Genomic DNA, 26,941 nt, shown 5'->3' with positions numbered 1-26,941 from the left:
ATCTGCAAGTCGTGACAGTTTTATTTTTTCAAGATGCCTTTTATTTCTTTTTGTCTGATTGCCATGGCTAGGACTTCCAGTACAATGTTGAGTAAAAGTCTTGAGAGTGGTCATCCTTATCTTGTTCCTGATCATAGAGGGAAAATTTTCAGTTGTTTGGGTTTTTTTTACATTAAGTATGATGTTAGCTGTGAGTTTGTCATATGTGGCCATTTTTATATTGAGGCATTTCCTTCTATTCCTGCTTTGGTAGTTTTTATCGTAAATTAATGTTGAATTTTGTCAATCTCTGCATCTATTATGATGATTATATGATTTTATCTTTTGTTTTGTTAATGTGGTGTATCACATTAATTTATTTGTAGATGTTGAATTATCCTTGCATCCCTAGAATATATCCCACTTGATCCTGACTTATGATCCTTTAAATGTATTGTTGAATTCATTTTACTAATAATTTGTTGAGAATTTTTGCATCTGCACTCATGAGGAATATTGATGGGTCTTTGGTTTTGGTACCAAAGCAATGCTGACCTCATAGGATGAGTTTGTAAGTGTTCCTTCCTCTTCAATATTTTTGGAATAATTTAGGTTAGGTACTAACTCTTCTTTAAATGTTTGATGGAATTCACCTGTGAAGTTGTCTGGTCCTGGACTTTTGTTTTTTGAAGAGCTTTTAAAATTACTGATTCAATTTCATTACTTGTAATTGGTCTATTCAGATTTTCTATTTTCATGATTCAGTCTTAGAAGGCTGTTTCTATGAATTTATCAATTTAATCTAGGTCTTTCAACTTGATGGCATATATTGTTCTAGTAGTCTCTAAGAAAACTATTTCCTTTTCCTGTCTTATTGCACTAGCTAAGACTCCCAGTAAGATAATCAAATATATATGTGTACTTTTTATATTTTGCATTCTTTTCTGAGTTCTGTTGCTCTTCTTCAAATTTTCTTTTTGCCAATCTTTATTCCTGAGGGGTTTTTGCTTATTTTATGTTGTTCTGTCTTCTATCATTAAAAATTTTCTCTTGGTTTAAAATACCGGATTATAGTTTTTATACGCTTTTTTCTATTTCATATTTTCTTATAACAACTTAAGAAATATTCAACAATAATCCTTTTTGTGGTAAAGTTTTAAGCTAAATAAGTCATTGTTAACTTCCAAGAGGGAAGGGTGGGTACAATAGCTTTTTAGCCTCATAGTTCTAGAGCTTCCTTTTCTCATATTTTCTTAAAATGACACCTATGTATCCTTATCATTTCTGAGCTCTGTCTTCTCTCCCACTTTTATTTGACCTTCATTTTCTTTGCCTCTCTTGTTCCTGTCCTGTTCAATTTGGATTCTACTTCCAGAAATTTCTCCTTAATGATGGGCTTTGTCCAAGAAGGGAGCTCAGAATTATTAAATTTTATGAGTTCATAATCTCCATATCTCTCCAGCACTTTCAGACCTTCTTGCAATTCCCTTTGTACTTACCCTGAAATTACAATCATCCAGTTTTGCTCCTGATCTCATATTGGTCTTGCTTTTCAGGGAACACCTGTTGGCAGTTTGGGGTCCTCTCATTCTCATGGCCTTCAGATGCTCTCTCGTCTTCTTGCTATTTCCTCCTACACAGATACTGATACTAAGTTGAGTTTGTTCTCATCTGCTTGTATTTTGAGCTTTATGTGGATTCTTTTTCGCTTAGTTATGTTATAGTCATGATCTGTATTTGTTGTTGTTATTATTATTGCTTTGCTATCCAAGATGTTCTACCTGTTTTTATGAGGAGATTCAGACTACAATGCCTCCATAGTCATCTTCATAGAGCTTCAATATTCATGTCTTACTTAGGGGCCAGGGGTAAGTTATGGTTTTTCAAGTTTTAAATGTTTCCTATATTTTTTAAATCAATCAAAATGCAAGTTGAAATAGTCATAATAGGTTGATTTTGCCTTGTAGATAACTTTAAAGTAATTTAAAATAAAAATTAATTTGTTTGCTTTCTTAGCCTGAAATTAACGTACACACAGTGTTACTCCATTCCCACACCCTCCCACTCCCAAGTTGCTGAAGGATACTTTTAGACTTAATGAAATAACAGAACTAGGCTTAAAATAATGGTATTTGTGATGACTACCCAATGTTTTCAAGCCAAACATTTGGAGGATCTCATAACTGTATTACTATTTTGTTGTTGCTGCAAAATTCTGCTTCTATCTGAGCCCCTTTCTCACTCTACAAATGACAGTCCAACTTAACAAACTGGCTGCCAATTATCTAATTGTGGTCCATGTGTTTTGTTTAGCCTGCTCACTACTTTAAAAACAAACAAAATAGTTGTCAACACTTAAAAACAAGATTTCATAAAAATCCAGTTTCCTGGCTGCTCTTTTTTTTTTTTCTGGCTGCTCTTTAAAAATTGAGATCTAGTATAATGAAACTCATATTCCTACTTGGTATTTGTGCTTGACTAAACAGAGAATACTCTCTCTCAGGTTTGTGGCACTTTTCTCCCAGATAGTTTCTCACATTTCTTACCTCCTAGTCCTCATAGGCTTATAGGTTTGCAACCCTAGAACTAGTATGTCTTTGATTTCAAACTCTTATTTTGGCTTAAACCACCATATAAGTGCTGATGATTTCTAAATCTCTATTTCTACTTAAATATCCTGCATACTCCCTAGGACCCATGTATTCAGTATCAAATTATTATTTTTTAATAAACCTAATTTTCTTCCACTATTCTTTAAATGACCCAGTTTAACATAATTACATTCCTACAGTTGTCCAAATTTTTAAATACCCTTAGGGTTCTTCTTTCTTCCTTTTTTTCTCATCCTACCCACAGCTTTTCAATCATGTGTCAAATTATGACATGTCTTTGCTTTTACAGCTCTCAATATTTTGAATACCTTTCTCTTCTTGATATCTCGAAAACCACTTGCTTTCCAAGATGAAGCAAAATTAATTTCTAAAACTAAATCTCCTGTCTCCAAGAGCAGTTAGTGTCTCCTTTCCATGTATAGGCATCTCAAGCACACTGTACATTGTAAGGGTATTTATTTACAGCTGGCTCTCTCACCAGTTGATGGATTCTTACAAGGACAGAGATTATGATTTAGTTATCTTTGCATCAACAGTACTAAGACAAAAACATGAACTCAATGAATGTGTCTCATGAACAAATACATGAAGTTATACAATTCAATGAAAATAAGATTATTTCCTATCATGAATTTACTTTCAAGTACAGTCTATATTATACTTCAATTTCTGATTAAATCTCCCCCCTCTTCTTGCTGGCACTTTTCTTGGTGCTTGCTTTGTACTGATAGTAGAACCACTTAAATATTTGTACCTGTAAAAGTTAGACTGTAAAGTTAAAGTGGCTGTATCAAAAGAAAACTTATTGGCTCCACGATGACAATATGAATTTTTAAGGTAACTTCAAAAATTCTGCTTTAAATATATAAGGATGCCAAATATTAACACTGAAAAATATGTAATTACTCATAATCAGAATCCTGAGAGGCACTGAACAGCTGCTGAAAAATATGGCATGTCACTATGCCAGCTTGAGTTTAATGACCTACATGTGAAGGGCTACATATCCAATTACTAATCCTCCCTCAGCTACTCTTTAGCCTGATATAGAGGCAGCTGAAAAAAAAGATGCCCTACTAACATCAGAAATGGATCCAGACTTTGTTGTCAATGTTCAGCCAGGAGATCTTTTAGATTTAAGACGAGGAAGAAATAGGGAGTGACCCACAACAATGTTATAGCTGACACAGCTTTTCAAGTAAAATTTGAGGGTTTAAAGCAAAAATGATTTCAGTTTTCTGACTAGAGAACTCAAATCCTGCATTTAATTTTCTGTTTATTAAAACCTTTAAACAGGCTCAAATATGTTTTCAAATATCAAGAGTAATTTACTTCACAATTCTTCCCGTACCAATGTGGCAGTCTTCTAATTCATCCACTCAAATCTCATTCTTATCTTCAAATTCCGTAGTAATTACCTATTAGAAGTAGGCCAAAACAAAAGCTAAATAGAAAACGACAGTCTACTAGATTATGTTTCAGTTGTCCCTCAGTTGACTTGCTCTATATATAGCAAAAAAGATCATATAAGGTCATGTATTAGGAACAATGAAATGTCACATGATGTTTTGCAAAACAGCATAGGAAAAACAGTTCAAGGAATGAATGGCGAATAAGATTTAGGACTATAGTTTTAATAAAAACGTTTAAGCAGTCTAGATTTAAGTGCATCTTACTGCGAGTTTGACTCCTTCTTAAAATTCGATTTTTCATTTGAGTCGCGTGCAACCGTGTGATACCGACAACTTTCTTCTGCACACATTATAGTTTAGGCACAGCTATGCTTTCCTTTCATCTCATCATCATAGAGAATTAAAGAGCCCTCCACCGTGGACTCGAATTAAACATTTTTAAGAGTAAGTGTGTCTTAACACCGCCCTCGTCCCCAAAGGAAGATATAAATGAACACGTGCCTGCAAATACACACTTGCTTGGAGGTGGAAAAACAGACATCACCGTAACTACCCCTCACCCCCACTCCAAAAACTCCAACTCCGCCCAACATGAACTCCCTCCCCTTTCTTCCACTGCGGGTCCAAACGTGGCGCAGTTCGATGACGTAAAGGCGTAAGCGTCGCCGTCTCCTACGCGTAGCAACCGTCCCTGCCTCTGGGAGTTGAAGTTTCCTCGGGAAGATTCGTGAGCCGTAGCAAGACCACTAGGAGAAGGCTCTGTGTTGGTGCTCTCGGTTCCCTGACAACTCCTCAGCTCGGTAAGTCACCTGGCACTGCCGATGGCGTTTGCCTACTCTCTGGTCTTCTCTGGGCGCAAAAGAGGCTCTTGCAAGTGCCAGCCTCCACTAGCCACACGGCTTCCGGGGGACAGCGGCGCGACCCAGTTCGCAGAGGAAGTGATGTCAGATAGAGCGCGTCCCCGGCGCCAAGCAGCTCCCTGATTGGCTGGCTGCGGTTTAATCCCTCCTCCAGTGCGTCCGTAGGCGGGTGCCTGGAGGCGAGAGGAGGCGAGGCCCTACCCACGCGCTGTGGGGGCGCCTCCGGTCGACGTTTGTTTGGGGGTCGGGATCCGGTCCCTAGTGTATGAAGAGTGTGAGTTTCCAAATAATGAAGGGAGAGGGAAATCTAGACTCTGAGAGGCTGGAGGACGAGCTGTGGTTCTGCCACTTGGTGGCGAGAGACCGTGAGCAGCCGCTTTAGGTTTTGCCATCGGCCTCCTCTCCTTTCTCCGACGAGGGAGGGGCTGGCTGGGCGCCGTGTGCCCTAGAGGCCCGCCGAAAGGTGCTGCAGGTGCTGTAGGCCCCATGGTGGTGAGCCCAGGATAGTTTTTAAGGAGGACCGAGGCGTTGATTTCAGTGAAATGTTTAAAGTGTTAAAATTCGGCAGTTTTTCTGGAGCTATACAGAGGATAGCAGCAGACGACTTTCTCCCTTTTCGTTTTGGTTGTTTTTCATTCTTCCCCATCTCCCCGGGTCCCAGCCTGATCCTCCCACGGGGCCTGACGGCTGAATCAGGCGCTTCCGATACTGCGGGGACGGGGCCGGCGCCTTTCAAAAAGGTTTTTGTTTTTTGTTTTTGTTTTTTTTTTGTTGTTGTTGTTTTCTTTCTTTCCCTTAATTAAGTCAGGTCACTTAATGCCATTTTGCAGTTATTCCAACATTCGTTTGCATCTTTCAGGAAGGGAGGCTCTGTCATAAATTATGAAGACTGTTTGTTTAGCCCAACCCAAATCATAAAAGTTGAGTTTTTTTGTTTTGTTTTGTCTTGTTTTGTTTTGGCTATTCACTGATGTTTGTGTGTGTTCCCTGCTGGAAGCTGTGCTGAGAACTGCAAATACAGGGAAGATTGAGATGCCTCTTTTTTTTTTTTTTTTTTGTCTCACACCAAATGACCTTAGTCGCCTTTATCCAGTATTGGTTTTATCAGGCCACCTGATAGCCTGTTTCTGTGACTAAATTGACCAACCTTGCAAAAAATTCTGTGTTAAATTTCATAACAAATATTTCTATAATTGCTACAAAATATTGTTCTTAAGTATTTGTTGAACATGGTTGAATAAGTGAGAATGGACCGTGTCACTGCATGTGAGGGAGGAACACAAAACCGTAGCGGAGTTTACACCGTGGCAAAAACTTTAAAAAGCAAGGTATACCTAGTAAAAGAGAATGCCACGTTTTGCTTCAGGTAGTCTGAACAAGCTAGTGAAATGCTTGTCGAATGGTATAGCAAGTGGGAGTTGGTACATATCTTTTGTATGTAAAGTGCGATGTAAGCAGTAATATATTGGCTCTCAAGCTAGTATCTAGCTTATCAGAGCTTAAAAAATTCACTTGCTGCAGGGCATTTTCTTAATTGGAAATAGCTTTTAAAATAATGAAAATGTCAGCTAGCCCATGACCTTTCCTTGTATTTGATAGGCTGTTTAAAAACATTATGCAGTGATAAGCCAAGTTAAATTTGACTTAGACTTTTTAGATAGGAAAGGCCAAAGCTCCCCCTGGTGTACACGAGTTGTAAAACATTTCTATATTGCTTTTTTTTTTTTTTTTTTTTTTAATTTTCGCATTATAGAGCCAATCAACACTGGAAGTTTTTTTTAACAGAATAAAGAACTAGCAAAATACGATGCCACTGATGAACGGAAGTGTTCCCTTTTGGAATATTAGGCATTGTTTTATGAAGACATCAGTTTTTTGTTTCCTGTGAATTTTAATTGTGCTTTTAAGTTTACACACTTAGCGTGGTAAATAGGCTTAACTTGTTTTCTCTCCCATGTACTGTTTTGCATATATGCATTGCTGACTTCTATTTAATGTTCTATGTATGTAAAGGAAGTAAAATAAAAGTGATTTTTTTTTTTTTTTAAGATTTTATTCGGGAGAGACAGAGAGGCAGAGACAGAGGCAGAGGGAGAAGTAGGCTCCATGCAGGGAGCCCGATGTGGGACTCGATCCCGGGACTCCAGGATCACACCCTGGGCTGAAGGCAGGCGCAAAACCGCTAAGCCATCCAAGTGTCCCTATTGTTTTCAGTTTGTGTAGAGTGAACTTATCTCCTGATTGTTGATTTTGTTGGGTTTTTCTCATTTCTGTCTTTTTTGTAACTTTGCATGGTCCTCTGATGGAATTATCACTTCTTCTCTCCAAACCATCTCTCTATCTGCTGCTGATTTTGTAAATGCTCCTACCCATGGCCCTGTTACATGCTTCATTCCACAACACAGCTTACATAGATGATTCAGAATTCTAATCCTGTAGTGTTCTAAGTTCATATGTCATCTTCTGGTTTGGCCCTTGTAACTGAGAAGCTGTGTCTGCTTCCTTCAGGTTTCCCCAGGTGACCAGTGTGGTATAAGCCACTAGTCTCAATTTCACCTGTTTTCAGACTTTCTTCATGGAAAGGGGAGCCTCCCCCCCAACATTAGTTTAAGGGTTCACCTTAAACCCTCTGCTAAGGGCACCTGGAATGGGAGGGGCTCAGTCTGTTCAGTATCCGACGCTTGATTTTGGCTCAGGTCATGATCTCAAGGTTGTGAGATTGAGCTGTGCATAAAGCTCCACGCTTAGCCAGGAACTTACTTCTCTCCCTTTCCCTCTGTCCCTCTCCCTGCCCTGCCCCCCCACCCCCCACCCTGTCCCCCATGTAGCTTCTCTCTCTCCCTCTCTCTCAAATAAACCTTTAAAGAAATATATTTTAAAAAAATAATAAAATAAAGAAATATATTTTTTAACCTGTCTGCTATCTTCCATCCTCTTTTTTTTTTTTTTTAAGCTTTTATTTATTTATTCATGAGAGATACAGAGAGAGAGAGGCAGAGACACAGGCAGAGGGTGAAGCAGGCTCCATGCAGGGAGCCCAACATGGGACTCGATCCCGGGTCTCCAGGCCCCAGGCCGAATGCGGCGCTAAACCACTGAGCCACCTGGGCTACAGCCCTCTTCCATCCTCTTTAAAGCTAGGAGGAAACTACCCCCCCACCCCCACCCCCACCCCGCTGCCTTTACATGGCCGACTCAGCAGGAATAGTACCTATTTTAGTTCTTGTTTTTGGTTTTGAGAGAGGCTATACCTTTTTTGTTGCCTTTTGTATTTTATCTACTGTTGTCATGTATTTTACAATTGAGAGGATGCCTCAACACATGAACTTTTGGCAACTATCTCTAGGAAGTCTGTCCCATTTTTGTATTCAGTAGCATAGGAATAGAACCGGAGCTATTTTTTCTTCTCTTTGAGTGACACAGTGTTCTCTGAATCCTCCAACATCAGGGGTAAAGCAACACAGCTCTTTTACATTCTTTGGAAACCCTCATATTCTAAATAAGATTTTGGATGTCTAGGGGAGAGTAGAGTTGAATCTGGGTTTGAATCTTAGCTCCATCACTTCATTTGTCTTTTCACGCAGCAAGTATTTTGAGGACCTCCTTTGTCCGAGATTTGTTCTAGGTGCCTGTTTTTAGGGATTAATTAGTACTTTTGTAATTTGGGGCAAGTTCTTTTATCTCACAGTGCCTTCTTTCTTTGTAAAGTAGACATGATGCTGTCTACCTCATAGGATTATTTTAAGGATTTAATTAGATAATACTTTTTAGCCCAGTAAGAATTAATAAAAGTTTGCTATAACCACTTTCATTACTTTCTAAAATCTGTTGTAATCACTCATTTATTCCACAAATATATAATAAGCATCTACTAAGCGCCAGGTACTATGTTAGTAATGTAATGTGGCAATATAATGTTAGGCAAAAGCAGACATCATCTGTGCCCATAGGCAGTTTCCAGTGTAAAATCAAATTGTCATTTCTAGGAGATATTTTCCCCAAACTAAGAATACTGTTTGGTTAATGATATAAGGAAAACTTGTGAACTCTTAGATTGCTGGATGGTTCTTTCCCCCTCAGTAATATGTGACCTAGCAAAATGCCAGGACTTTTGTGTAGCTACCAAAATACACACCGTAAGATTCATCTTTCAGTTAAATTTGGTAAACTTTGTGTTTGCTTAGTTATCCTTCTGTATCCTGCCTGTTACATTACACTTTTAAAGAAAGCAAGAATCATATAATAAAACTACTGCTTAAATTATGTTCTGCAAGGTTTTGTCCTTTCCATTATCTGAATTGTTGAGATTTTTTTCTCTTAGATGTTAGCTTCTCTGCACAGACTTGTTAGCTATCTCTTTAAGAAAGGAGAATCATAGAATTTTCTTTAAAACCAATAGAATATTGGCAAGCTTCATGCTTAGACTTTGCTAGGGATAAATCCGTAAATTTTTAAGTTGTAGTGTTATTAATCTATTCAAGACAAAAGAAATCAGTATTTTTAGCCCTTTCCTAATCCAAAGGTAAGTTTAGTTCTAGACAATAAAGTTGTGGGTAGTTAATCCAATTAAATATGTTTGAGATGGTCCTACACATTTCATGACTAATTTTAAGATCAGCTTATGTATTTTATTTTCTAGCCATCATAATGTAGATATTTATAATTACATATTACAGTGAAATATACTGAGAGGAAACCAAATTTGTTGTTTTTTTCATTGTCCAAAATATATAAATCTGTAGCATATCTTTTGTCAAAAATCATTTCTGAGTATACACTCAGATAATAAAAGTAACATTTCTCTTGTACTGTAGCATTAATGACAGCTTAAAAAAAAAGATGCTTCCAAAAAAAAAAGATGCTTCCTATCACTTTTTTAAAAGTATTTTTTCTTTTACAAAACAATATATTTTAATTATATAAAATACAGAAAGTTCAAGAAGAGTCATGAGTAAGAATTACATATGCTTATGCATACATATTCTTTTTAAAACAAAGTTGGACATAATATATATTGTTTTCTGTTTTTATTTTTTTTAGTTAGCATAACCATTTCCCTTTATCACTAAATAATTTTAGGAAATATGATTTTTACTGGATGCTTAGTATTCCCAGCCCATGTTACAGATGAAGTGTAATTTATTTACACCTACCTTCTGCTGACATTCAAGTAGTCTAATTTTTCATTGTTAAAAATTATACTGCAGTACATATATCTTTTCGCATTAATTTTGTATATATTTCTGATTCATTTACAGGGATTTATTGTGAGGAAATAAGTTATTGGGTCAAAGGGTATCATGACATTTTAAAGCTCTGTGTAACCTGGAAAAATTGTGCCATGACTGCTAATAGTATATGCAAAAACACCCTATTTAGTCAAATGATTTTTTTTCCAGTAAATGACATTAAATTATCTAAATTTATATTTTTATTTGTTATTGATAGGATTTAATTTTAATCTTAATCACATCTATTGGTCTTTTTTTTTTTTACTTTTTGCATGCGTGTGTATGTGTATGTGTGTGTGTGTGTGTAACTTACCTGTTCATGTTAAAAGTTGCTTTTCAATTTTTTCAGAGGCATCAAATAATGTCCTCTGAAATGTTGCCAGCATTTATTGAGTCTTCTAATGTTGAAAGAAAGCAAAGTTTAAGTGAAGATCAAGAGAAGAGCCAGAAGCCAAGATTAGGTGAACAGTTAGAACCAATATCTAAACGACAGATGAAGAAGCTAATTAAACAGAAACAGTGGGAAGAACAACGAGAACTCCGCAAGTATGTTTCAAAACACGTATATGCTACCCCATTCAGGAGTGTTGAACTTTGTATAGCCACATCAGAAGTAATTGTGTTAATTAAAATTTGGGCTATGTATGTTGTTAGCTAGCACTGTCAATTGGATGTTAAAACTGTATTTATTCAGTCTAGGTGGATTTACACTACACTTTTTCTCACCCAGAACCTATTGTGAGTAGCAGCACAGTTTCTGAAATAACTGACTTAGATAAGGGATATAGTTAGCATCCATGTCCTAGATATAGAACAAAAATAACCACCTCAGATCAAATTCGAGCCTAACATTGATTTTGCTAGAAAAACCATTGTTTTGGTGAGAGCAGTTAAACTGAAGGTGTTATTGTATAATGCCAACATATTGAAGAGAAATAAACTATAGTTGATGTAGATTATAGAAAATGTATGTTTTTTTTAAAAAACACTTTTACTTTGCTTTTTTTATTTTCTAATGTGATTTGAAAATCATATAGGAGAAGAATGATAAAAATAATTCTTTAAGTCTAAAATTCAGTATTTCATAAAGTCTTAGTATAGGGTAATAGCAATAATAAATGAAATTAATAGTCATAAGGGTTTGTGTAGAAAATACTATGTTTTTGCAAAATCATTTTCTTTCTACCTAAAGCTTTTAGATGGACCATATAAAATTACTGATATTTGACCCACAAAAGTGGTAGTTTGATGTGGTTCAGCCTGCTAATTTAAAAAAATATATATTTTTTGTCTATTTAGAAGAGTTGTAAATATCTGAATATGTAAATAACAACAAAAAGTTTCAATTCCTGATTTTAGACAAAAGCGAAAGGAAAAACGCAAAAGAAAACAATTAGAGCGACAGTGTCAACTGGAATCAAACTTAGATGGAAATGACAGAAAACGTATACGAAGAGATGTTGTTCACAGCACACTCCGCCTTATCATTGACTGCAGTTTTGACAGCCTAATGGTATTAAAGGTATCATGAATCATTGTCAGGAAAATCCTGTAGGCAAAGTAGGGTGACTAATTCTTGCTTTAAGAGGTAATATCACTTTGATGTAAATTTATATACTAAAATGCATCTTAAAATTTTTCAAGATCATGCTCCCTAAGTTAAACTAGCTAATAAATTGCTCTATTTTTATGTATAGAAGAGAGAGACAGATACCATAATTAGATTATATGACTCAGTAACAGCATATTAATCATAAAGATCCAGGAGTGTTTTTGCTATTTGTCCTAACCAGAAGAAGAAAGTAAGAAATGTAATTAGTTTAATAGAATTATTTCTTATTTTAGTAGTTTGAGAAAACTGGTTGTCTGAACAATTTTAGTGAAAGGAGTATGCTTCACTTACTTTACAAACCATTAGTAAATTATGAAAATAGCAATAGTATGGCTCTAAGAGTTTTTCTTCTTTTTTCTCTTAAGAGAGTATTTTCATGAATTAGCCTTTTCAGTGGATACAAAATTGAAATTATTGATCAGTTACAGAGTATTGACTTTACTTAAAGTAATTATTGTTAGTACTTACAGAAATTGAATGGAAAATATCAGAAAGAACCTGTTATTGCCAGAGGAAAAAAAAAATGTACCTGTCTAGTCCCTCTCTTCTGCTTATTCTATTCTACTAAGACTATGACATGGCCATAGATGATTTTCAAAATGCTGCTTTAAAAATTACACTCTTTTATAGGACATTAAGAAACTTCATAAGCAGATTCAGCGATGTTATGCAGAAAATCGACGGGCACTGCATCCTGTGCAGGTATGTTTGGGGAATTTAAAACAGTTTCCAGTTTCCTTTTAAAACGTCCTGGGGAAAATGCACAGATAATTCCAGTTGTCTATACCAGAATTTTACAGATGCTTTTCCTTAGAGAACAAAATGCCTAATTGAAAAGTATTTTAATTTGCTACAAAAAAAAAATATTTTCAACATTTTTTCCCAAGTCATTCTTAGTCACATGCTGCACACTCATTGTGTTTTGTTACACACTGACCTCATTCCTGTGTAGTTGAACATCTTCATTTAAGGATATATATGTATTTTTATACCAGTTTCGCAGCTGTCAATTCCTTCCCTCCCAGGAAATGAGGGAACTGCCCCCAGCTTGATGCATGCCATTGTACCTGTTGGTTAGTTACTTCTACCTAAAGGATTTTGAGTCTGTGATCATTTTGAAAGGTACTTCTTTAGACTGATTGGCTGCTGTTAAGAGTAGATAGGGTCTTTTTTCTTATTGAATTTGTTTGAATTCTAAGTGACCTAAAAATTAACACTGGCTCCCTGATGTTAAAAACCAGAAACTCGGGCAGCCCAGGTGGCTCAGCGGTTTAGCACCGCCTTCAGCTCAGGGTGTGATCCTGGAGACCCGGGATCGAGTCCCACGTCGGGCTCCCAGCCTGGGGTCTGCTTCTCCCTCTGCCTGTGTCTCTGCCTCCCTCTCTCTCTGTGTGTGTCTCTCATGAATAAATAAAATCTTTAAAAAAAAAAAACAAAAACCAGAAACTCTTAATATATTCTGGGTAGATATTTATATTCATTATATCAAGTGGTAGTATTTTTTTTTTAAGTGGTAGTATTTTTATATTTTTACATTTTATATTCTTCTCAACCTCGATTAGGCTTGAAATAGGTGTCAGGGTTTAGAATGAAAGGAAAATTATGAAGACTTTGGACTACGGGGATCCCTGTAGTGGTTTAGTGCCTGCCTTTGGCCCAGGGCGTGATTCTGGAGTCCCGGGATCGAGTTCCACGTCAGGCTCCCTGCATGGAGCCTGCTTCTCCCTCTGCCTGTGTCTCTGCCTCTCTCTCTCTCTCTCTCATGAATAAATAAATAAAATCTTTAAAAAAAAAAAAAAAAAGAAGAAGAGGACTTTGGACTTATAAAAAACAGTGATGGCAAAAGTAGGGAGTTTGTAGAAAAGTGGTATTAAGGGAAAGTCAAATTGTAGCTGCTTGTAAACTGGGAAAAAAATGATGGAATACTTGAGGTATTGTATTATGAGATACACCAAACATGTCACTTCTACCACACATTTATTTTTGTATGTTTAAAGCATGTCTCAAATTTTTTTTCTAGAATGAATATATTTTATGTTTCATTGATGATCAGATGAGTATAGAAGAGAAATAAAATGTTGGATTTTTAATAGTCATTTGCTCTCTCTTTCCATGTCCACCAATCTCTTTATCAGTTTTACTTGACAAGTCATGGAGGCCAGTTGAAAAAGAACATGGATGAAAATGACAAAGGATGGGTCAACTGGAAGGTAATTAAAATAGATTAATTCTCACATAATTCCAAATATTTTTATGCTTAAATTTTTTACCTAAGTTCTACATACTGCCAATAAATATAAGAGTCAACAGCCTTTAAACCCTGTATATCACTGTACTGAGTCTAATGTTACTAGCAGAAGAAGCCAAATAAAGTGAAATGCCTGTTCATAGCTGCTCTCATTAAATCTCACTTATTTTTCACCAACTTTATCTTTTTATTTAAATTTTTCATTTAAATTCTAGTTAGATAACATGGTAAAATTGGTTTCAGGTGTAGAATTCAGTAATTTTTATTGATTCATCACTAAATATAGCACCTAGTGCTCATCACCACAAGTACTCTTCTTAATGCCCATCACCCATCTAGCCCATCCCCTACCCACCTCCTCTCCAGCAACTCTTAGTTTGTTCTTTACCACCAACTTTAAAACAATTTTTTAAAACAGGAAAAATTTTAAAGGTCTGTATATCATCTTTATCTAGCAAACTGATGATACATTATTTATAAGAGTGAAATCACTTTAAAATTTGGAAATTCTATTTTTTCTAAATCTGTGCCATCCCATATGGTGTCCACTATCCACATGTGAATATTGAACTCTTGAAATGTGACTGGTCTGAATTGAGATCTGCTATAAATGTGAAATATACATTGGATTTCAAAGAGAGAGAATGTAAATGTAAAATGCCTGCTTGAAATTTTTTTTAAAAATTAATTATATGTTATAATAATAACATAAACCCCAGTAAGGTATATTGTGTTGGGTACAATGTATTAAAATCAATTTCACCTATTTTCACTTTTTAATGTGTCTACTGGAGGATTTAAAATTACATACGTGGCTCACATTTTTTTTTCTGTTGGACTTAAACTATTCTCATTTGGAAAGATGACTAATAGATTGGCTTTAGAACTAATCCCTGAAGAACCTTACCCTATTCAGAGATGTACTGGGTTAGTCCTATTTTTTTTTCCTTTCTCAAAGCCGATTCTTACTGTGACAAACTTACCCTCTTACATTCACTAATCCCATAATAACTGCATCTATTTTTTTGTTTTGTTTTTATTTGTTTTAGAGAGGCAGAGGGAGAGAGAGGATCCTAAGTGGCTCCATGCCCAGCATGGAGTCTGATGCGGGCCTTGATCTCATGACCCTGAGATCATGACTGATTTGAAATCAAGAGTCAGACGCCTAACTGACTGAGCCACCCAGGCGCCCCTGCTTTTCTTTTAATAATAGCCTATAGTGTGAAACATTTTCAAAAGCTTTCCTAAGTTTTAAAGTACAATATATTTACCAAGTTTTATATTCATGCCTGTTTTCCTAAGAAATGAATGTAATTAGTTAGTATAGGCATACTTTGAGTTATTTTGTGTCTGGTTGAATTTGTTATTTATACCACCAGTTTTCCAGAGAATCATGAGTTCACTAGTCTCTACCCAGGTCCCTGTTAGGGCTCTGATTAAGTATTGATCAAATTAATACCATTAATACTATTTTCCAGGAAAGTGGCTATTTATTACCTAGTAAGTTATGCGTTTTAGGTGAGGTGTCTCCTTCATTTTTTATTCTTTACAAATTATTAGGCAAATGCATTCTGAGTCTGGCGATGCATCATCCTTTATTCTGTCAATGTAGTTTGCAAAATTTTGACTGCCAACTGTTATTCAGTCTTGTACCTCTGACCTGATAATTTTGGTGGAGTAGATTTCAAATGTGTATCTTTGTAGAAACAGATGCATGGAATTTATTAAATCTATAAGTCTTTTCCTTTTGATGATTCATGCAAATGGAGAGGAAGTAATTGGAAAAGGCATTCTTTAGTCGGAGAATAGTATGAGCAGATATGTGGACAAAAAATGTATCTGTTTTGTTGGAACAAAGATAAAGTTAGAAAACTAGGTTAGTGCCATATTCAGGAAAGAGTTGCTAAGTAAAGGGGTTTAAGTTTTATCCTACAGGTAAAGATAAAACATTGAAAGTTTTTAGAAAGTGAGTCTGCCATCGGTGTCTAGAGGCAAATTGGAGGGATCTGAGCCTTGAGACGGAAATAACAGTAGGAGGCCACTTAAGTAATTGGGGTGTGAGCTGATGAGGAGTTGAAGTAGTAGGTTCTCAATAATACATTGTAAAATATTCCCCCATACTTCCTTTCATACGCGTTGGGTGGCTTTGTCTATGGAAAAGAAAATAATCATGTTTAGCCAATTTTCACAAAATCCTATTAATAACATCTTTCTCCTTGTGTCTTTAAGGATATCCACATCAAACCAGAGCATTATAGTGAATTCATAAAGAAAGAAGACCTGATTTATCTAACATCAGACTCACCTAATGTACTGAAGGAATTAGATGAATCAAAGGCCTATGTGATCGGAGGATTAGTGGATCACAACCATCACAAGGTACTCTTAAGTTTTTATTTTTGCTTTTGCTCAATCTTAAAATGGACTTGCCAATTTTCTTGACAGTAATAATAGTATTAACGATAGTCGATCTTTATCGAGTGCCTACTGTATTTCAGTCCAGCTTTCTGGCTAAGGAAGCATTTCACATATATTACTAATTTGCTTGTCCTCCCTACAACACAGTGAGGTCAGTGCTGTTATTTTCTATGTTTTACAGATGAACTGGAGGCACAGAGAAACTAAGTCTAAAATAAATAGTAGGTGAGAAAGCAGATATTTGAAACTAGCAGATTGTTCCAGAGCCTACATGCCTAAATGATATATTGAGGGTAGATGCTGCTGCTGATCAATTTCTAGGTCATTGGTAAAATTTATACCAAAACTGATACCAAAATGATAAATTTATACAAGATTTTAAATATGCAATTTTCATGGGGTGTGTTTTCTTTTCTCTTATATTATGTATTTTTGTCTCTTCCCACCACCTCCTTACTCTCATTTGAATGAAAAATTGCAGAAATAAACTTTCTAAAAGAAAATGTTATTTCGTACTTTGCAGCTACTTTGGAGCCTGCTAAATTCAACCCAATTCAAGTAAAAACATGTTTACCAATTGTCTGAGGAAATACTGTCAGCAGAATATCAAGTAATCCATTATTCTTAAATAACATCACTCTAAATTAGATTGTCTGTAACGGTGGAATAATTTATATTCATTATATTCATCTTGTCCATTATAGTAGTCATGTGGCTGCTGGGCAGTTCAAACTTAAGTAGTCACACCTGTGGCCATAACTGGTCAGTGCAGCTCTGTAGCATCATAGGGAGTTTTTATCAGAATGATCTGTAGCTTTTTAAATTTTTTTTCTTAGTGGAACAATTCTATTTTGTTATTTGCATGGAATCAGATTTTTTTCTCTGATGTATGTTTTTCTGAACTACATTAATTTTGTTTTCAAAAGCACCTGTCTCAGTCTATTATTTGTCCCTAAAATATGCAAACTATTGGTTAAGAAATCTAGCTCTTCTTTCTCCTGTACTTTGTCTTTTGGCTACTTTAGTTCTGTTTAGAATAGGCTTTAAGGATTTTAATTTTGAGGAGAAAATTTATATTCAGTATTTTAATTGATAGGAAAAATAAAATTTGTCAGCAATTTAAAATTTTTTTCAATTCAGGTTTTCATTTATTTGTCTTTGTCATTTGTGCCTCTTAATGTTATGTGATTAAACATAGTTTTATCTTTATGTCTTTTACATTCATGGGAAGGGTAATGTTGCTTCTCTAGGAATTCAGTTTGAGTATTTTAAACTGAGAGAAAGGCAGTGTGGTATGGTGAAAAGTTATCTGACTCAAAAGGCATGAGTTGGATTTTTCCGATGGTTCTTCCACTGAGGAGCTTTGTGATGGGACAGGAAACATGTCTTTTGTTTCCTCCTTTGTAAACTTGTTAAAGCAAATGCCCTAAACATTCTGATGATACTTATTGTCAAAAGAACGCTTCCAAATTAGCAGGTAAATACACACATACTTCACTTTGTCAGACAATGTTCTCTGAATTAAGTCGTTTCTACAAAGTAATTATTCTGTTATAGACTTTAAGTTAAAATAAACCAATGTTCTAGTCCAAGTTATAGTATCTTTGTTTTAGGGACTCACATATAAACAAGCATCAGATCATGGAATTGATCATGCACAGCTCCCCCTTGGAAATTTTGTGAAGATGAATAGTAGAAAAGTTTTGGCAATTAATCATGGTAAGCTATAAGGGGATTATGAAAATATACTGGAGTGAACAATGTGAAAAATAACATTACTTTTGGATAAGTAGAAAATATGCATCTTGCTGGAGACAAAATTATAAAATGTAATCATTTATCATTTGTTTGAATATAGAAATAATACATGCATATTTTAGAAATATTGGAAATGTAGAAAAATATAAAGAAAAATAAGCTATAATTTTACTACTTAGAGATACTTGGTAGAAACTTTTTGACATGTTTCCTTCCAGTTCTTTTCTTATGCCTATATAATATTATTTGTTATATAATTGGATTTTTACTCTGTTGCATAAAATGTTATAAATGTGGGTGTTTCCTCCCCATTTATAATTATATTTTTCTATCATTGAATCATTATTAATGACTACATAATACTCCATCATCTGAATATACAATAATGTAACCATTCTTCTGTCATTGAATTTTTTCCTTTTTTACTACTTTAGATAACATTGTAGTAGATATTCTTGGACCTGAGTCTTTGCCTGGAGTTTTGCTTTTTAAGATTTTTTTTTAGTAGAGATTTTTGTTAGTATACAACTATTTATTGGGCTTTTTTTATGTGCTAACCACTTTCTTTACAGCAGGCTCTAGGGAATTATATAAATCAACTTATTCATTCAAGGAATGAACTTCTTCGAAGACTTTTGATAGATAATAGAAATTACTTTCCCATAAAGTAATACAAATTAGGCCCTTGAGCAATATATTAAACTGAGAATACCTTGAAGACAGCATTTATATTCTTTACCTCTAATGTAAGAAAAAAAAAAAGCAGGCAAGGTGTGCTCCCCAAAGTGAGTGCCTCTTTGTAGGAAAGATAGAAGAAATAGAGATAAATGCTAACTTTTTTGGTTTGTTTCTTTTTTCTTTTTTTTTTTTTTTTTTTAAGATTTTGTCTATTTATTCACGAGAGAGAGAGAGGTAGAAACATAGGCAGAAGGAGAAGCAGGCTCCCTTCAGGGAGCCCAATGCTGGACTTGATCCAGGATCCTGGGATCATGCCCTGAGCCAAAGGCAGATGCTCAACCACTGAGCCACCCAGGGATCCCTGTTTGTTTCTAGTTTATGTTAGCATGTAAAGGATAAAGAAGTGAAAGGGATAAAGAAGAATAGGAAGAACATGAAAAAGGTCATCCCTCCCTGCCTGTTGATTCTAATTGACAAAAGATAATGGTAAATCTTTGAGTGCTCTTGAACTGAATTGAGGAAAAGCTAGAGAAGGGATAGCAGGCCTAGAAGGCCTTGGGGCAGATTGACTCTGACAATGGCACAGGAGAAGGAAGTGACATGAACAGAGTAGTTATTAGGACATATTAGCACTTTAAATGCAAAAGCAATGTATTTTAAAATACAGAATGCAGCATGGTAATGAACCATGGCTACGAAATGCATGGAATTTGTCTTTGTTGCAGTGTTTGAGATTATTCTGGAATATCTGGAAACCAGAGACTGGCAAGAAGCATTTTTTACTATCTTACCCCAACGGAAAGGAGCTGTACCCACAGACAGAGCCTGTGAAAGTTCTTCGCATGATCTGAAATCTGCCAGGATTGAAGATGGGTTGGACAGTGATTCCAGTGAGGAGGACAATAGCAGAAATGAACTAGAGTCACCCCACGAAGAAGAAAAGCAGGATAAAGAAAATAGCAGTGAATCTACAGTGAACTCAATACCACACTAATGTCATCTGTTGTTTTTTGTTTTGTATTTTAGTTTTTGTTTTTTTAGTTTAAGGAAAACTTAGGAGAAAATGAGGTGCTTCATAGAATATTCTAATTGGAAGAAAATTTTATTTCCTCTCATTTCTGTTAGTGAATTTTTAAAACTTTTTTTACAGCTAAGTGATAAAAAGCCCTTATAAGAAGTATTTTTTGTTTTTGCATAAAATTTAAATGTTTAATTTTTAAAGTAGCTTTCTAAGTCTCAGTGGTTTCTTGAGAATTTTACTTTATTGGTAAACTTTCATTCTCTTTTATTTACTTGATTATATTCTTTAGAATGTGCCTTCTGACCTTTCAGGGTTTTTTTTTTTATGTTTATATCAAATATCTTTCTGATTTATTGCCTACTTAGTTGTGGAGATAGATGTTCATAAATCTCCTGTAAGTCTACCAAAATGTTCTGTATGGGAGGTTACCTCCTATTTGCAGCTTTTTTTTTTTTAATTCAACTCAGTTACTTCAAAGGAATATAGTTAATTTTAGAAAGTATTAGATTGATAAACTCAACAAATTATTTCTTTTGGACTATGGAGCCCATCTCTGTTCCTCCTCTATGATGCCTTTCATGGTTCTAAAGCAGTCACTGGAGAGTAAAGAATCTCCTTAATGTATTTTAATTTCAGTAATGATGGTAAATTATTTAAATTACAGAATTTAATTTTTCAGGATAGATTATTTTAAAAGGCTGTTGAGAACCAATTTTGTCTTAAATTTAAAAGGAAATAGCTCTTAGCTATCATTTTCTTCTATATGTACTTTTATTAAAAAATATTTGTTCTTAAAGTGAATAAAGTTAACTTCATTATATGTGCATCTGTCTACTAGCATATAATATGCAAGCTAATATAACTTTCTGTAAATAAGCATGTATGAAAAAATATATATAATTGCGTGTGTGTATATATATATCTATATATCTGTATCTGTCCACAATCATGTATGATTCTCAGTTATCAATAACAGGACTGAGTTGCCAAATATCTGTGTTATCTGCATAAATGGTTGTGTCGAACAACCCTAAGAATTTGATTTTCAGAAAGTGCGAAAATCCATAACTAAGCATTCGTATGAGGACATTGGCAAAGGAAGATGGGGCTAAAAGGAGATGTTTTCATTTTCTACTGGTAAATGTAGAGCAGTTTACATTTAAAGTAGTGATTGTTCTTTGTCACAGCTAAAGTAGGATTTCAGAAGCCTTCACTGAGTTTGTATAAAGTTTTTGTTCTTTTCATTCATTGGCATCTCAGATAATGTACACATTTGGTAGAAAGTTCATTAGATTTAGTATTGATGTTCACTGTCTCTTACTTTTGGTTGCTTTATTCTTAGTAATCTATTATAGCTATTCATTTAAAATAAGGTCTTAGAGCATGGTATATAAATAAAGAAAAGCCCCTACAATTCTAGAAGATCAAAGTTTATGTATTAAGTTGTATTTTTCAAAGGTTCAGGTTTTCCTGAGTAAATATGGTTCAGTAGTATGAAATCCAGTTGACCCTTGAAAAGTGTGGGGGTTAGGGGTACCGACCCCCCACATAGTTGAAAATACATGTGAAACTTTGTCCCCAAACTTAATAGCCTACTATTGACCAGAAATCTTACTGATAATATAAACAGTGTATTAACACATATTTGTATGTTATATGTACTATATACTATATTTTTAAAATAAACTAGAGGAAATGTTAAGAAAATTGTAAGAAAATAAATTTACAGTACTGCACTATGTTGAAAAAATTTCCCATGTAAGTGGACTCTGCATTTCAAACCTTTCTTTTTCAGAGGTCAACTATATTATGCCTTTTACTTAAATTATTTGATATGGAATGAGGCACAAGTTAATTTTGAAATGTGGGGGAAAAGTCATTACAGGCACTGTGTAGTTTAATTGTCACTAATTTTGAAAGCCCTGTATTAGTTTCCTAAGGCTGTCATAACTAATTACCACAAGCCAGGTGGCTGAAAACAATAGACATTATTTCTCTTATAGTTCTGGAGGTGAAAAGCTTAAAATCAAAGTGGATCATATTCACTCTGAAGGCTACAGAGAAGAATCCTTTGTAGCCTCTTGGCTTTTGGTGGTTCCCAGCAATCCTTGCTCTTCCTTGGCATTCAGCTGCATCACTCCAGTATCTGCTTTGTAATCACATGGCTTCTGCCCTCAGTCTTCCTTGCCTATGTTTGTGTCCCTCTTATAAGCATACAGATCTTTGGATTAGTGTCCATCATAATCCAGCATGACCTCATCTTAACCTGATTACCTTTGCAAAGATCCTATTTCTAAATAAGGTCACATCTAAAGGTATGAGATTAGGACTTGAACATATCTTTTGAGTAGGCACAATTCCATCCATTACAAGTCTGTATCTTAGGCTGTTGCTGACAAGAAGGAGTCACAACCTCACAACCCTCTCAGAAAGGGCAAAATCACAATTGTAAGTATTGCTGAGGTATTTAAAAATATTTTTTAAATAATAGTAATCCTGGAGACCCAGGATCAAGTCCCACGTCGGGCTCCCTGCATGGAGCCTGCTTCTCCCTCTGCCTGTGTCTCTGCTTCTCCCTCTCTCTCTCTCTGTCTCTCATGAATAAAATCCTTAAAAAATAATAGTAATCTTTTGTAATATTTTAATGTATTATTTCCTCTCATCATTGTTTTGGCTTACTGAGTGAGATGCCTTATTTTAAAAACTACTGTATTGGGCAGCCTGGGTGGCTCAGCGGTTAGTGTTGCCTTCAGCCCAGGGTGTGGTCCTGGGGTTCCGGGATCGAGTTCCGTGTCGGGCGCCCTGCATGGAGCCTGCTTCTCCCTCTGCCTGTGTCTCTGCCTCTTTTTCTCTCTGTGTCTCTCATGAACAAATAAATAAAATCTTAAAAAAACAAAAAACAAAAAACACTGTATTGGAACATAACAAAGGTAGGGAATTCCGCTCGTATTTAAATAAATGCATCAAAAGGCGATATGCCTCCTGAAATAAAATTTTCTCGGTTCATTTCTTCAAAAACCTATATCCTAACAAATCAAGCTCATTCATAAAGGAAGGAGCATTCTTTGGATTGATTCTCCAGAAATCAATGTGTTGTCATCTTGGAGCATTTGAAAATAATTGAGATTGGAAAAGCAAAAAAGAAAAAAGGGAAGCTATTCTGAAGGATGTCAAGGTGAATGAACAATTATGAAAGCCATCAATTATTGTCATTACAAAGTAAAGTGATAGGTCATTTCACTTTATAGATAGAGAGGCTCACAGACGATATAGGTAAAAGGTAAGAATTGTCCATAGAGTACCGAGAACATGTACAGACTACAGTAGTAAAAAGAAAAAAAGAGAAAAGAGACTGGCAGAGATCAGAATTAATGACAGTAGTGGCCTATGGTGCTCATTAAACTTTGATCTCAATTGGCATAGAGATGTTTAATGTGTTTTTCTAGCTCCTAGCCAGACACATAGAGTAGGAATCTCAAAAATGTGAAGGAGAAAAGCAGTGTCAGAATGAAGAGACAATAAAGTTAGTAGGAAGGCTAATATTGGCACTGCCACCTGCTGTTAGGACTTTGGGGAACTTATGAACCTCTGTCAGTCTTCATGTCTCACTTGTGAAATAGGAATGTTAGCCCATTTATCCTCTCGCTTAGGGCTGAGCAATCAATCTATTTGAAACCAATCAGCAGCTAATTTCACAGCACTTGACATTTCTTCACTTCTTGTTTCCCTTGTTTCTCATTCTTTTTTGACTATGTCTGCCCCCTCCCCCAAAATATATAAGCCTTTGTTTCAGACTCTGCTTTCTGAGGAATCCAGACTAGATAAGATTTTTTAAATGTGACCTTTGTAGATTACCAAAATGAACAGTCATTAAACAAAATATGGATATCACAGATCATTTCATGAAATATTTTAAAAGGCAACGAAAACAGAATGCTAATATAAAACACAAAACCAAATCTCTCCTATAAATGTCTAAAATCACCCAAATTGGATTTTAAAAACCCCAGAACCTAAATATATGTTCTATTTAAATGATGTTATTCAGCAGTGTTGAAAATAAAGGAATAGTGAAAGCATATTGGGCTAAAAATAAAAAAGTCACAATTTTAACATTGGGTAAAGATCAACACATTACTTAAACAAGGAACAGAAGGTCATGTTGTAACGTTCAAAAATGCAATCGATAGTGAAGATTTGACAGTTGTAAATATCTAAATATCAAATAGCATAGTATTTGAATTCATTGAGAAAAAACTTTGGGAATTACATGAAATACTAAGAAATGCATTAGTATAAGGAAACTTTAACTCATGTTTCCTAACCCATGATAGTTCAAATGGACAAAAGATAAATATATAGAAGATGTAAATGCTATAATTAATAATTGATATATGCCAAGTTCTATCAGCTGAAAGCAGTTTTCCAGTGTCCATGCAATGTTCATAAAAGTATCTGTATATTAGGCCACAAAAAATGTTTCAAACATCATAAATAGACAACTTCTTTAATGATATGTTAACATAGGAAATAAAGTTGTGAAGGGAGGAATACTTTACCCTTCTTTAGCGTTAGATGTAAAAACTAGTGTAAGAGATAAAGTTGGTCATGACTTCATTAAACAATTCTAAACTGTGTTTACACATCACTTCAAAATGTATGAAAATGGGCAAAATTACAAAAACCACAGAACTACAACAGATACCCTAATAGTTGGAAAATTTTATTATACGTCTTTGTAATTGATAAATCAAGCACAAAGAAAAAATAGGATATATGAAATTGAACAGCACAAATAACACATTTGTTCTAATGGATAGATCTGCAACTTTGTGTCCAACAATTTTAAAATTCTCAATCTTTTCAAGTCTATGGGACATTTATAAAATTAACCATATACAAAACATCAAAACTACCCTCAAGAAAATTAAATGATTGGTCATTTTTACAGATCACATTATCTGACCATAATGCAATTAAATCGTTTAAAAATTAAAGTTTGAAAAACACTGTGTTTGGGAATTTAAAAAAAAATTCGAAATAACTTGGTCACAGAAGAAAGTGAAAATTAGAAAATATTTGAAAGTAAATTTAATTAAACCATGGATTAAAACTTGTGGAATATAGCTAATGCAACATTTAAAGGAAAAATTTATAGCCTAAATTGCTTCAGTTAGAGAAAGACTATCATTATTGAGCTATGCATTTAACAAATTAAAAGAAAGACTGCAGAATAAATTCAAAGTTGAAAGAGGGAAATAATAATGATAGCAGTAATAACTGAACATAGTAAAGAGGCTCAAGGCAAACACCGACTTTTTTTTTTTTTTTCTCATTAAACTTGTTTTAGTGGGTCTCAGAATTCTGTGACAGATTTTTGGTCAAGTTGTTTCCATTAAAAAGTACTGATTTTAAAAATCAATAACTTAAAAGTGCCACACACGCACAAAAAAAAAAAAAATGGTCCACAAAACATTCTCCTTTCCTTCTGAAGATTTTATGATGCATTGTTATCATTAACCAGTCTTTTACTATTAAACTTAAATGGCCAATTGACACAAATAGTTCTGAGACCATTCCTCTGACTCTTTGAAAATACAAATAGATTAACCTCTGGCAAAATTTAAAAAATTTAAGAGTGAGAGTGAAGACACATAAATATAGAAATTAATAATGGAGATATTGGAAACATGGATACTATAAACAGTTCATTTGAAAATTTATATGAAATAACTAATTTATAAATTAAAATTACCAAAGAAGAAAATTTAAAAACCCAAAGACTTTTTTAACTTGGGTAAACTGGTATAGTGTTTTAATATCTGTTTAATTATGTTTTATGGGCATATCTGTGAGACATAATAAAAGTAAATGTCATCTTACACAGATTCTTTGTAGATAATTGAGAATGAGGGAACACTCATTTTATGAAGCTTATTAACTGTGCTCTTCAAGTCTTACATATTTTCCTATTTATATACTTTTTAATCGTGGGAAAACACATTAAATTTACCATCTCAACAATTTTTAAGTGTACAGTTTAGTAAAGTATATTCACATTGCTGTGCAACAGATCTGTAGAAAATTCATCATGAAGCACTGAAATTCTATATCCACTAAACACCAGTTCCACCTGCCTCCTCCCACCAACCCTTGGTAACCACCTTTCGTCTTTGTGATTTTGACTACTTTAGATACTTCGTATGGTAGAATCATACAGTATTTTGTCCTTTTGTGACTAAAGTCCTTTTTTCTTAGCATAATGTCCTCAGGTTCATCTATGCTGTAATATGTGACAGGATTTCCTCTTTAAGGCTGCATAATATTCCACTGTGTGTATGTACCATATTTTCTTTATCCATTCATCTGCTTCCACATCTTGGCTATTTTGAATAATGCTATGAATGTGGTATGAAAATACCTCTTTGAGATCCTGCTTTCAATTCTTTTCCATATATAAACCGATGTGGGATTGCTGAGTCATATGGTAATTCTATTTCTAATTTTTTGAGTAGTCTCTAGTGTTTTCCATAATGGCTGTACTATTTTACATTCCCACTAACAATGCATAAGAGTCCAACTTCTTCACATCCTTGACAACGTTTATTATCTGTTCTCTTGATAGTGGCCATCCTGATGACTGTGAGGTGACATCTCATTATGGATTTGATTGCATTCCCTAATGATTAATGATGTTTAGTGTGTTTTCATGTGCTTCTTGGCAATTGGCATATCTTTTTTTAGAGAGATATCTATTCAAGTCCTTTGCCCATTTTTAAATAGTGATGTCTTCTGTCATTGTGTTATAGAAGTTCCTTATATAGTCTAGCTATTAAGCCCTTACCAAGTATATGATTTATAAATATTTTCCCCATTCCATAGGTTGTCTTTTCACTATATTGATTGTTTCTTTTGACACAAAATTTAACGATTTAATGGAGTCCCATTAATTTTTTTTGCTTGTTTTTTTTTTTGGTGTCATATCCAAGTTTTATGTCTTATATTTATGTCTTTAATCAAATTTAATTTTGTATATGGCATATGGTAACTTCATTCTTTTGCATGTGGAATCCAGTTTTCCTAACACCATTTGTTGAAGATAGTCGTTTCCC

The 26,941-nt window shown here is 34.7% G+C and overlaps 3 protein-coding genes across 9 annotated transcripts in view; 1 reads left to right on the top strand and 2 right to left on the bottom strand.

The window, feature by feature from the left end:
• The window catches only part of LOC112644796 (microsomal triglyceride transfer protein), a 56,567-nt gene extending 51,654 nt beyond the window's left edge, over window positions 1-4,913 (bottom strand). Inside the window, exon 1 of one of the 2 annotated variants that reach the window (XM_049104977.1) lies at window positions 4,813-4,913. Coding sequence is in view for 1 of the 2 variants with exons in the window: in XM_049104976.1 (XP_048960933.1) it covers window positions 4,268-4,304 (37 nt within the window). In the remaining variant the exon portion in view is untranslated. Of the gene's footprint in view, window positions 1-4,267; window positions 4,320-4,812 lie in introns of those variants that run through there. The other variant, XM_049104976.1, reaches the window with a different exon arrangement.
• On the top strand, window positions 4,662-21,581 carry TRMT10A (tRNA methyltransferase 10A). 6 transcript variants are annotated; one of them, XM_025423548.3, is made up of 9 exons: window positions 4,997-5,137; window positions 5,723-5,783; window positions 10,444-10,640; window positions 11,454-11,616; window positions 12,337-12,408; window positions 13,842-13,916; window positions 16,184-16,333; window positions 17,986-18,091; window positions 19,534-21,581. In XM_025423548.3, the coding sequence occupies exons 3-9, from the start codon at window positions 10,456-10,458 to the stop codon at window positions 19,800-19,802; spliced, it is 1,020 nt and encodes a 339-aa protein (XP_025279333.1). In that variant the 5' UTR covers window positions 4,997-5,137; window positions 5,723-5,783; window positions 10,444-10,455; the 3' UTR covers window positions 19,803-21,581. The 6 variants fall into 6 exon arrangements, with proteins under 6 accessions (XP_025279327.1, XP_025279333.1, XP_025279322.1 ...); XM_025423562.3 differs by lacking the exon at window positions 5,723-5,783 and adding an exon at window positions 5,525-5,603 and having other exon boundaries at window positions 5,017-5,137; XM_025423542.3 differs by lacking the exons at window positions 4,997-5,137; window positions 5,723-5,783 and adding an exon at window positions 4,662-4,803.
• Window positions 13,776-26,941, bottom strand: part of C32H4orf17 (chromosome 32 C4orf17 homolog) — a 48,486-nt gene continuing 35,320 nt past the window's right edge. The window contains exon 10 of the mRNA XM_025423507.3: window positions 13,776-13,909. The gene's annotated coding sequence lies outside the window, so the exon portion shown is untranslated. The remainder of the gene's footprint in view (window positions 13,910-26,941) is intronic.

Source organism: Canis lupus, chromosome 32 (assembly GCF_003254725.2).
Source record: "Canis lupus dingo isolate Sandy chromosome 32, ASM325472v2, whole genome shotgun sequence".
Lineage (NCBI taxonomy): Eukaryota > Metazoa > Chordata > Mammalia > Carnivora > Canidae > Canis > Canis lupus.
The sequence above is the reverse complement of the archived record's forward strand: the minus strand, read 5'-3'. Positions and strand labels throughout refer to the sequence as shown.

Excerpts from the sequence above, each read along its gene's own strand:
- TRMT10A (XM_025423530.3), top strand. Across the intron at positions 11,617-12,336 it reads ACAGCCTAATGGTATTAAAG|GACATTAAGAAACTTCATAA; the intron begins GTATCATGAATC and ends ACTCTTTTATAG. Across the intron at positions 16,334-17,985 it reads TGGATCACAACCATCACAAG|GGACTCACATATAAACAAGC; the intron begins GTACTCTTAAGT and ends TCTTTGTTTTAG.